The sequence below is a fragment of the Solanum pennellii genome, chromosome 10, assembly GCF_001406875.1.
Source record: "Solanum pennellii chromosome 10, SPENNV200".
NCBI lineage: Eukaryota > Viridiplantae > Streptophyta > Magnoliopsida > Solanales > Solanaceae > Solanum > Solanum pennellii.
This window is the reverse complement of record NC_028646.1, coordinates 1,942,570-1,954,511: the sequence shown is the minus strand read 5'-3', so window position 1 is coordinate 1,954,511 and position 11,942 is coordinate 1,942,570. Positions and strand designations below refer to the sequence as shown.

Here is an 11,942-nt window from a genome sequence, read left to right as displayed (position 1 = left end):
CGACCCCCACCACCACCACAAATTTCCCAGGGTGGAACAACGTATCTCGACTGCAATCAACATTTACAATTTAAAGAAGACAAGAAAATTGTTGATCCTAGAGAAATACTTGTATTTAAGAATCAAATTAATCTACTCTCTTTGCACTAATTTGATACTTATTTAAGTTCAAAGTTACTGAAAGAAATCAAACACTGGTGTCCTGATCTCCAATCAAACTGCAAAAAGGAGAAAGAACCATTTAGAATATCAACAACACACTAGAAAGGCTTGGAATAAGAAACAAATAGTGAAGATAAGGAAACATACCAAGCATGCTCTACTTTGATTCCACCGTAAGTGGCACAGCAGTGTAGATGTGAGGTGAGTTATATTCTGGCAATTGAAGTTCAAACATCCATTATAAACTTAAAAAGTAAACCATAACTTATGCCGGCACCTAAAAGGTTTAGCAGAAGAAGATGTAAATTAGATGCAATTACCTTCAGATTCCATGCGCAACCAGTCTTGACCGCATATCAGAGCTTCTCTAGCATCTGGATTCAGTGAACTGCGATGATAATCAAGCACCCTGCCTCTGTTATTGAATGCCAACTCTGGTCCAAGAGTGGATGCAGGAACTCCCAAGATATCACGTGCCATCATTGATAATATAGGGTACCTTGGTGTGTGAACCTTCCACCAATTCAATATGCTGAAATCATAATTGCGTGGAAAGACTGGCTCTTCCAAGTATTTGTCAAGATCTGATGTCATGTTGTGGTTGTGTGAAGTTTCATGGAGAAACTTGTCGAAACCCCTAAGTCTGTCCCTTGTGCCAATAGTGGTACTGGCTAAGCTGCCAGAAGCACCAGCCGTATCTGGATCAAGTGAAGATGAGCCCATAGCATACTCATTGGAAAGCTCCCTTATGGCATCAGATATTGCTTTGATCTGATTTGGCGCATCAGAATCATAAATCTGAGGATAGTAATACTCCACCAACTTCATCTTGAACCTTGGATCCAGTATTGCTGCTATTGCCAAAGTCAAACTACACTTGCTCCAGTATCTGTCAAACTTTTCTTTCATCTTTAGTGCTATATCACTTAGAAAATTATCAGGATTCTTACACCATTCAATCAACTGGATGTGAATATCACATATTTCTGGGAAATATATGTTGGCAGTTGAATACTTATTTGTTGTGAAAACATTAGTAACTTCAACAAAAAGTTTCACATAGCCAGCAACGACACTAGCATGATCCCACTCTGTTTCAGACAAGGCACTGGTGTAGGTAGGGTCATGCTCTTCTAGTAGACAGAAGGCTCCCCTATAGTCTAAGGCAGCTTCAAGCATTAAGTATGTTGAACTCCACTGCTGTCCGCAATCAAGAATCAAAGGTCTCTCACCACTAATCGCAGCTTGCTGAGCAATCTCATTGAATTTTCCTAGGGTTACTTGTGAACTTTTAACATGCCTTATGCTTTCTCGGACCTTGTGGGTCACATCTCGAATTGCTTCCATGACATCGGAAACAATTGATTTCATTAACTGTACTGCACAGCGCACATCAAACAATTCACCATTCTTTAACAGAGGCCTGTTTTGAGAAAGCCAGTCTTTGATCCTAAAAATCAGTTCTTCATAGCCCCTACAATGATCGAAAGTCATAGAAAACAACTTACGATCAATGGCCCAGTCTGTCAAACTTTTTACAACAACTTCTGAAAGTATGTCATCTGTGTGAGAAGGGTCCAGTGTGATGAAATTCAGCATTTTCTTCTGAAGCTTCCAGTCTTCATCAATGTAAAAAGCAGTCAAGCACATATACCGTGCATTTTCCGATGAATCCCAAACATCAGCAGAAAGACTAATTCTTCCATGCAAGTTATGGATCGCTTCATACATCTTCTGTTTCTCTTTTGCATAAATAGTCATACAATCTAGTTCAACAGCACTATTAGTCAAAACCTCAAATTGTGGCTGTAAATTCTTGACAAATATTTTGAATCCAATATGGTCAACCATGGCTAAAGGATAACCATGTAACATAATCATACGGGCAAGATCCAAACGGCTCCGCTCTTGATCAAATCTAACACTGCCAAGGTTGATAGGCACGTTAACTTCCTCTTTCTTTACCTCTGGATCAAACTTAAAGGCTGACACAGGACTAATAGTTTCTTCTTTCCTTTGTCCTTCTTCATAGGTGACAACTGCAAGAGTAGGGTCTTTTTTCTTTCTCTTCGCTGCAAGTATTTGGGTAACATCATAGTTGGATCTTTTTAGACACCGCAACAAATGATTCCTCAGATGAGTTGTTCCACTGTTACTTGATCCACTAAGTTTCTTTTTGCAATGCACACAGACGGCATAACAGATATCTGCCTTTCGAACTCTTTCAAAATGGTTCCACACAACGGACGTCAATCGCTTTGGTTTCTTTATTGGGGTTTCGGTTGGAATTTCCATGGTATGGATGGAGCCAAATTAACCGATCTGTTATCATCAAATGGTTTGGTTAAAATGCTGTTAAATGGCGAACCAACAGCAACCAAGTAGAATGCAATGACAGATTTAAAGGAGTTGAAAAAGGGTTGTACTTAAAAGTTATTAACCAAATACAGTATCTGAAGAAAGGAACAGAGAAGCAAAAGAAAGTTCTGAGCCTCATAATATTATTCTGATGATTGTAGACATTGCTGTAGATTCTGTTATTTAGAAAAAAAACATTGCTTTAGATTTTTATGTATGCAATCTTGAAACTTTAAAGGACCCAGACAGATATTCGTCACAAATCTTTCAACTGGAGTCAGTTTTTCTATCTGATTTATGCTCAATCCATCTCTCTGCATGAGCTTTATCAGCCTGTACATACCATATGACATATTTTCTAGACGGAAGTTTGACATAACATTGTTTTTTCGAAACAACAACAAAGTCTCAGCACCAAACAAGTTGGGGTTATATGAATCCTCACTGACCATGTTTCCCTATTTAATAAATCATAACCAACTTTTTCATAACGAAACTAAAACAACAGACTGAGAGCAAAATAATGATGAGTAGCATATATGATCTTTTGTTTCCTCATTCTTTTTCTTTTGTGAGGTTTGGGGTGATGGTGAGGCGACACATAAACTAGTCACGAGACAGAAATCAGCAGTCTCCACACAGCTAAAGATCCGCCAAATTACAAGAGAAGGCTATACATAATTGACACGACGAACCCACTGCACCAATCAACATCCATAAACAATGGGACAAACAACTCATACAGACAAAAGCAATAGAAACGTAAGTTCTTCTACATCGTGACCTCTACTATAAAAAGCCAGAGACTACCCACCCAACAACATACCCAGTGTAATCCCACAATTGGGGTTTGGAAAAGGTAGAGTGTACCTTACCCCTACCTCGTAGATATAGAAATGTTGTTCTCGATATACCCTCACCTTAAAAATAAAGCATTTCCAAGCAGTTTGAAAAAGGAAATACATAAATGAGAGCAGTAATAGCGGGTTACTACAGGTTTGATAGACGTGGCATTTCCCTAAAGAATACGTGTTCACAAAATTAACGACAACATTGATCCACGACAATCGCCACAGTAACTTGACACAGGAAAAATTATGTGCATTACACCCACTCCCACCTCCCCCACCTCCCCCCACCCAACTTAAGCTCATTAACCAGCTTAACCAATCTCCAAAACTTACCATCATTGTCTCTCTGGTGAACAAAACACCCAAATGATCCAAAACCCAAATCACAACAACAAAACTAGACATAATTCAAAATCCACAGAAGAAAAACATTAAAAAATCAATCTTTGCCCAAAAAAAGTCAATCAATCAGTCAACAACCCCTGAATTCCAAACTACTTGAGATCCATCAAACAAAATCCTCTACATCCATTCAACTCAATTCAGCCTCAATATATCAAAAAATTTACAAAAAAAAATTCAATAAAAAATCATCAAAATTGAGCTCAAATAGTTATACTTGACAAGACATCGGGTTTAAATCCGGCTAATGATGAACAGAAAAATGCAAACCTGAAAAAGTGAAGAACTTTCCCGTTGACGTTTTTGTCAGATAGATCCGATCGGAGGATCCGAAAGTGAATAGGGTTAGGGTTTTGGATTATTAAACGGAGAAGAGAAGATCGAACCGGAAACCGGGAAGATCCGGTAAGAATGCCCGATTGCGTGATCTGGAATTTGGGTGGTTCACACATTTGAAGGGCCCGTTTTTGAAGATGTACCCGAATCCGGATCGGGTCGGGTTGGTTTAGGGTAAGGTGGATTTAGTTAAAATGGATATTCTTTTTTATTATTTTATTTTTGAGATTTATTTTTTTTCTAAAGCTTCTGGATTTTATTATTTCTAAATTTCTAAAAGGAAGAAAATCACTTTTGGTCCATAGTTATTTATAGGATCTTTATGATATGTGATTCGATATATTCAACGTTCAACGACAATAATATAATTAGTGTAATCTCTTAAGTGAAATATAGAAATAATATTTTCTCCGTCTATTTTCAATAGTCATGGTTTCTTTTTTTTAGAGTTAAACAATACGAACTTTGATTAATATTTTACGATGTATTTGTTAATCATATTAATATGCAAAAAAAATACAATGCATAGTACTTTTCGTATAATCTTTTAATATATAAATTTTCTGCTTAAAATACTATAACTTTGAAAATTAATCAAATTAACTTTTGAAAAGTACATACGACAAGAATGAAAAATGATTTACTTTTTAACTCTTTCTTGTGTTACTTATGAATTCACTATTGCAATTTGGCTTGTGAAACTATAGAGGTACTTAACCTTTACTTCTTGTTCTAAAATTGGTGTTTATTTTACTATATATATATATTTTTTGTAAAACATCATTTCTAGTCCTATCTCTTTCAATTTTTTTTTTTATATTATAGAAAAGTTAGAAAATCATCATATAATAATCCAAAAATGACCTTTAAACTTGTCTGTTTAAGACACTTCCTTATGCAGGGAAGCCACCTATCCATCAAACTATAATAACAACATATAATCCTGCAAGGTGCGAGTTTGGAGAGAGTAGACTGTAGGCAGACCTTACCCTCGGCTCTTTTGATAAACCCTCGGCTCAAGAACAGAAGAAACAAAACAACAACAGCAGCAAGATAAGAGCCACCTAGCCATCAGCTTTCATTTATACATGAAAATTGAGATTCAAGATTCGATACACTAGCTTCAGAAATTATTTCTGGAGCAAGATTGTGTACAAAAATTCATTCCAAACATCTGGTACACCAGCTTCACGCCAGTGGCTGCAGTCCGTCAACGCGCCACTAGCAATTCTCGAGGAGTATCTATCTGTCTTAGTAGCTGTGTAAGCAGTGTAATATCAAGTAAATTGACAGGCTTTGTCGTGTTACTTTAGGACACTTTTCACCAATGCCTCACCTGGATAAGTTGATCCCTCTATTGGTTTTGTTTGTCCATTGCAGTCCTTCACCTTTGGTTCATTCCAATCCTTGACACTGAAAAGATCGAGGAAACAGAACTAAGTTGAAGAAAATGGTCTAAAATTCTACAAGAAAAACCATATACTAAATGGAAACTTGAAAGAAAATGTCACTGATATAACCCTGAATACCAAAAGGGTCCATGGGATGATCTCATAGTTCCTACAAGGTGACGGTGGAGATGACAGGATCAGTCCATGGATTTTCCTTTCCTTTTGCCACATGTGGTGTAAAGGACCAAAGTCGTATTTTCTTTTAGAAGATGTGTCAGATTGGGTTTAACTTCACTTTCACGGGCTAGAGGGAAATACTTATAGCGAGTAAAGAATGATTTCAGTAGCCTTTCATTTTACCATTCAACGAGATTATTAGTCATTTACGTTCTAAATGAACATCACATTTAGTTTACATTGAATTCAATCAAATGAATACCACAATTACGGAATTACCAGATATATATTCAGTATTAAACATCAATACCGAATATGGCAATATCACCAAATTTCTGTTCTAAAGAAGCAATTCTTCGTACATTTATGGGAGAAACTTCTTGATATATTTCATGCAAACGCAAATATTTGACTTTGGTACATTTAGGTTATCTGCAAAGTTAAATGAAATCTTGTTAAAGATCTAGGGTCTTGGATCAAGAAAGATGTGTTTCGAAGGAGAAGCATTCACATATTTCCTATAAGAAACGAGCAATTGACTTTGATTACCTCTACCAACAAAGGTTCCGTTGTTATCCAGAGATTCAATCCGACGCCCATATTGGCACGTTGACTCATTACCATAGACACTACTAGTTGTGACTAAGCATGACAAAATAGAGTAGAACAAGACATAGAACTAGCATGATATTTTACCTGTATGCTGATCAACTTGTCGGATTCTGAAGAAGCATTAAGACACAGTTTGACTAAGTCTCAAAATGTCCATCAGCAACCGATGGACAGAAGCCTTTATTTCATCTGGTATTACTAGCTGAGGAGGAACTGATTCCAGCGCATACAGAATAATGACCCTCAATACAGCAGCCAAGTGTAAATTTGTCCTGTCGCCTTTCCTAACATTCTGATTCACAAACTTGCATGATGCTTTTAAGGCACATTTGCTGCATACCTGAAGTAAAGGCACGTAACATTTTAGATCATAAGGGGTATATAGAAGGAAGGTGGAAGAAAATTTGAGAATGTCCCAAAGAAAATTTTACGTAATCTTATTTGATCTTAGGGAACAGTGAAAGGAAGTGATGAAGTTTCTTAAGAGCAAAAGTGACTCACATTATCTTCTTGAATTCTGAAATATTTACGCAACCTCTTAGCAGATAAAACGTTCTGCTTTGCAATAGAAGGGCAGCCAAAAAGGGCGATTTTTTTCAAGTCACTGCCAGACAACCATCTGAACAACCAAGTTTAGTAGATTAAGGAACTGAATGAAGAAAGCTAAGGGGCATAAAGCAGCGTCTAAATTAAACGAAGAAAAACATCCAGAACACAGTACAAGCGACATGTGGGAATTCGTCAAGATGAACCATTCCAAAGGAGAGACAGCATCAGTCACCTTTTCAAGTCTGAAAAAGGGCCAAAAATACCTGTAACCTATTGAAATGGTTCACAAATACCCTCCGTTAACCTTTAGGTCTAAAAGTACCCAACCTTTTTTTAGGAGGCTCAAACATACCTCTGAAACTTATGGACTTGGGTCTTAACAAAACTTAAAAGGGCAAAAAAATACCCCTAGTATTGAAAATGGCTAACAAATAACTTTTGTTAACCTTTTGGTCTAAAAATACCCTTAACGTTTTCTTTGGTCTCAAACATAGCCTTGAAACTAACAGACCAGCCTGGGTCAAATTTGGGTCTTTAAAATAGTCATGTATCATTCTAAGCTTGCCACATTTTCAATATAGGATTAAATTAAATCCCACTCTTAAAACCCAACCCGTTCTCATTTTACAAATTGATCACCCAATACAATCTTCCCTCCCCAAAGCATCCTTCATTTCCTAGAAGCTTAGATGTGATGGGCGATTTAGGGCTAAACTTTTGTACTTCAAACAGGAGACTGGAAGTTGAAGGATTCTTTTTGAAGAATCAATTTCAAAAGTCTTGTTATTAAGGTGATTCTTTTTACTACTATATATAGAACTTTTTTGATTTGATGCACTTGAGCGGAGGGTGTTTCGGAAACAACCTCTCCACCTCCACAAGGTAGGGATAATGGTTCCGTACACTCCACCCTCTGATCCCTCCACAGACCCACAAGTAGGAATCCCCAAAGCATCTGTTATTTCCTCTAGTCTTAGACGTGATAAGTGATTTAAGGCTAAACTTTTGTACTTCAAACGGAAGATTTAGGGTCATAACTTCAATGGATGTATAAGGATTCTTCTTCATAAATCATTTTCAAAGTTCGATGAAGAATAGCAATCTCTTGTGATCTTTACCAAACTGCCCAGCTTGCCAAAATCAAGGGCATAGCTATTCTCGAAGCAAGTAATATCAAGCTTCTTCCTAGGCAAAAAGTTTGAATCTTTAAAGTACCCTTCGTTGTATAAATGCGTCACAAACATCACTTATATCAGATGGAAGCTCTTTGTAGTTTGTACACCGTATGATCCTCAGTAGTCAACGCCGTCAACTTTCTTAAATCTACACTCTCATTATCCTCCTCATCCACAAAAAAATCGTTTAACTTTTTACTCTTTCCTTCATTTTCCAACACCACATTATCATTTCTAGCCTCCATCCTCTACTAGCTTTTCTAATTTTCTTCCTCCATTATCATGAACATTATTCAGTTTACAGACTATGTTTGCACAAGGCAAACGCAAATACTTCCCTTATTTACGCAATAATTAGCACACTTGTTAAAGATTTCGGCAGAATAACAAAACACAAATTAGACTAATAAACTTCGACGAATAAACATAACAATCAGAAAACCAATAGTAGCAATCAATATGAAAATGTGTGAATGTAACTAAAGTGATTCTTACTTAACAATCTCTTGGTGATCTCTACCAAACTGCTTAGCTGCATACGTTATATAATTACGGGCATAGCTATTCTCGAAGCAAGTAATGTCAAACTTCTTCCCAGACAGAAAGTTTGAATATTTAAAGTACCCTTCATTGTATAAATGAGCCACAAACAATGCCATATCAGGTGAAAGCTCTTTGCACACAGTATGATCCTCCATACTCAACGGAGTCGATTTCATTAACTTTACACTCTTAACCTCCTCATTCATAAACAATTCATGTAATTTCTTACTCTTCCCCTTATTTTCCAATTCCCCATCACCATTTCTAGCTTCCTTTTCATTTTTCCTCATCTCCAGCAAAACCCTCACTTCTTCCTCCAATTTTTTCAATTTACCCTTCAATTCTTTGTTTTCAGACTTTTCTAACAGACCAACAGCTTCTTGAAAGAAAACACCCAATGGTTTCTTTGCTACACTATCTGAACTAGTTGATTCCTTCTCAATCTGAGCTGAAAATGAAAAGGGTCTTCCCAAAAATGATGAAAATTGATATGGGGTTGAAGAATTCAAGCATGTTGATGCTATTGTTCGAAAACGCCAAGAATTGAACTTTTTCAGGTATATCATTGGTGAGTTTTTTGATAATTTGGTCACTGAACTGAACGATTGATGAGCATATACAGGGAAGATGAAGTTCCGCCATTAGAGGGCTTTTAGGGATTTTGCAAGCAATACATCTATTTGGGCCCAAATTAAACTAGATGGAGTTCCTTATGGGTCGGGTTAGTTTAGTTTTTCGATTTTTTTCACGTTGGATTGGTTAAAATATTTGTTTTAAAATAAAAATAGAAAAAAAATAAGTTCTATAAGTGATGAAGATCGATCGTATTCATCTTTTTACATATCCCATCTTTACTCCACCTTGATAGTTTGTATATTCAGTATCCCACGTCTTTAGTTTCATAGTATTTCTTACGATTATATAAAATTATTGTCAGAATTTTGTCTATGTACCAAATACAAAAAGATTCTAGAAATTAAATTTCAAAAAACAATTTTTTATGATTTTTTTTTTATATATATATACAACAATCTAAAGATTTTCTTGTATATTTCAGGTACTTAATTTTTTTTCTTTTGTTACTTATTGAAGGGGTATTTGTGAATAGAAGTATCTTTTTATCTATCTGAAGCTAATTCGATCGAAGGAGGACCAGTGGAAAAGGTATTTAGAATTTGCGGAGAAGGTATGAGAAACAGATTACATTCTTGTTAGAATTTCAGTATCATATACTTATATAACTTAAACTTGATTTTTTATTATAAAATAATGATCTTTTGAATTTCGAATTTATCCATTCTGTATCGAGTATTTCGATACACCCTCGACTCAAGAACGAAAGAAACAAAAAGCAATAACAACATCAAGATAAAAGCCACCTAGCCATCAAACCACCACTTGAACAACAACATAATTAGTATAATCTCACAAGCTGGGATTCGGAGAAAGTAGAATGTAGGCAAACCTTAGTCCTATCACGTGAGGTTAGGGAGGCCATTTCCGATAAATCCTCGCTCAAGAACAAAAGAAATAAAAAGCAATAACAATAGCAAAGATAAAAGCCACCTAGCCATCAACTTTCATTTATATATGAAAATTATAGATCAAGATTCAATACACACTAGCTTCAAAAATCATTTCTGCAGCAACATTGTGTACAATAGTTCATTCCAAGTATCTGGAACACCAGCTACACACCAGTGGCTGCAGTCGTTCAACGCGCCACTAGCAACTCTCGAGGGGTGTCCGTCTTTTCGTAGTTGTGTAAGCAGAGTAATATCAAGTAAATTGACAGGCTTTGTCATGTTACTTAGGACACTTTTCACCACTGCCTCTCCTGGATATCTTTCACCTGGATAAGTTGATCCCTCTATTGGTTTCGTTTGTCCGCTGCAGTCCTTCACCTGTGGTTCATCCCAATCCTTGCCACTGAAAAGATAGCGGAAACAAAACCAAGTTGAAGATAACGATCTAGAATTCTACAAGACAAATCATCGAGACTAAGGTGTTGTTTGGTTCACAGTATAACATACTAGTATTCTGCGTTCAGAGAAGAGCCAAACCCCAAGGGGATGTAGTGTACGAAGCCTACCCTGATACAAGCATTAGAGACTAATGCCACAACTTGAACACGTGACTTATAGGTCAGATTGAGACAACTTTACTGTTGCTCCAACGCATTAGTAACAGAACACTGTATTTACTCAATCCTGGATTAAGTTATCCTACTATGATCAATCGAACAACCCCTAAATATTTACGAGAGAAATGAGAAGCTGTGTTAGAACTTACCGAGCATGAATAGCAGAAATTCCTTGGAAGAACACTTCAGTCACAGCAGGATTAACGTTGGAATCGATCCATTTAGCCCAAGTGGTTAAAGCAATCTTGTATGCTGCCATATGGTCCATCTCCTTGTAGAGTTTGTCACCAACTTGAAAATAGTCCCATCTGTGGACAGATTACAAAAAGAACAGGACAGTGTAAAATAACGAAGCTCGGTTTCTAGTAAGTTAGTGAAGAAGAAGTGTACGTTTGTTGGCGTCCAGTATGTATCCACCAATGGTAGCTGTTGAAGATCAAAACATCAACTCCTTTCCACTGCTCAGTCTGGCTGAGAGTGTCGAGCTTGAGAACTCGTCCTACTTTCTCGACCACTAAGTCAACGAGAAATCCGTCTTTCAAGAATGTGACAGTGAAGTTAAACTCCTTCAGAAGCAAAAAAGAGAGCATGAGAAGAGTACATATCAGAAGTTTCGGAACAAGAAGAGATTTTAGTGTTTATCAAATCCCACAAGAATCGACGTTGCTTGAATCTTCCAAAGAAATGTTGGTGTACTCATGTATGGTCCTCCGAAAATGCAATACTTTCAGAGGATCTGTTACATACCTGGCGACATTTTTGGAGGATCCGACCAAAACATAGACAACAATAAGAAGTCATGCTAACAGCAGGGTAATTACTCAATCTATTTCAAGTTCTTTTTAGCAGTTGATGCTTCTTTATGTCGGACAGAAAATTCATGGTTGGCTAAGTATTCGAAGAACGATTACAGTTTAACATCTTGGCACTAACCACCACAATAACATATGAAAATTTGCAAAATCAAAGAATCCATAAGGAAGAATTCCAGCAATCTACCCCTTTGCAGGATCTAAGATCATTTACTTATTATCGATCTTTTAACATGCTAGCATTGTTGAAATTGGGGTGAGATCATATCGAATCATACTAAATCAATTAAATTATTACTACTTGTTTTTACAAGCTTTAATTCCTCGCGAGGCCAAAGATAGCAAATACCTTTTGCCAGTGACAGGAACTTTTAACCTGTCAAAATCACGACCTTTACTCTAATCAAAAGACTAACGCCCCCCCCCCCCCC

General features: G+C 36.7%; 3 protein-coding genes across 3 annotated transcripts in view; all 3 read right to left on the bottom strand.

Moving 5' to 3' along the window:
- Nucleotides 1-46: 46 nt before the first annotated feature.
- Nucleotides 47-4,335, bottom strand: LOC107002697 (zinc finger BED domain-containing protein RICESLEEPER 1-like). Its single transcript, XM_015200837.2, has 4 exons — nucleotides 4,044-4,335; nucleotides 483-2,484; nucleotides 310-375; nucleotides 47-218 (listed from the first exon to the last, which is right to left on the bottom strand). The coding sequence occupies exons 2-3, from the start codon at nucleotides 2,455-2,457 to the stop codon at nucleotides 320-322; spliced, it is 2,031 nt and encodes a 676-aa protein (XP_015056323.1). The 5' UTR covers nucleotides 2,458-2,484; nucleotides 4,044-4,335; the 3' UTR covers nucleotides 47-218; nucleotides 310-319.
- Nucleotides 4,336-5,158: 823 nt separating this feature from the next.
- On the bottom strand, nucleotides 5,159-9,251 carry LOC107002707. Its single transcript, XM_015200851.2, has 4 exons — nucleotides 8,509-9,251; nucleotides 6,791-6,908; nucleotides 6,374-6,629; nucleotides 5,159-5,522 (listed from the first exon to the last, which is right to left on the bottom strand). Exons 1-3 carry the CDS (start codon nucleotides 9,120-9,122, stop codon nucleotides 6,411-6,413), a joined length of 951 nt encoding a protein of 316 aa, XP_015056337.1. The 5' UTR covers nucleotides 9,123-9,251; the 3' UTR covers nucleotides 5,159-5,522; nucleotides 6,374-6,410.
- A 932-nt stretch (nucleotides 9,252-10,183) lies between these two features.
- The window catches only part of LOC107002705 (protein trichome birefringence-like 42), a 3,642-nt gene continuing 1,883 nt past the window's right edge, over nucleotides 10,184-11,942 (bottom strand). Inside the window, exons 3-5 of the mRNA XM_015200850.2 lie at nucleotides 11,090-11,265; nucleotides 10,849-11,007; nucleotides 10,184-10,485 (exon numbers count right to left, since the gene is read on the bottom strand). Of these exons, the coding sequence (XP_015056336.1) occupies nucleotides 10,191-10,485; nucleotides 10,849-11,007; nucleotides 11,090-11,265 (630 nt within the window). The 3' untranslated portion in view covers nucleotides 10,184-10,190. The remainder of the gene's footprint in view (nucleotides 10,486-10,848; nucleotides 11,008-11,089; nucleotides 11,266-11,942) is intronic.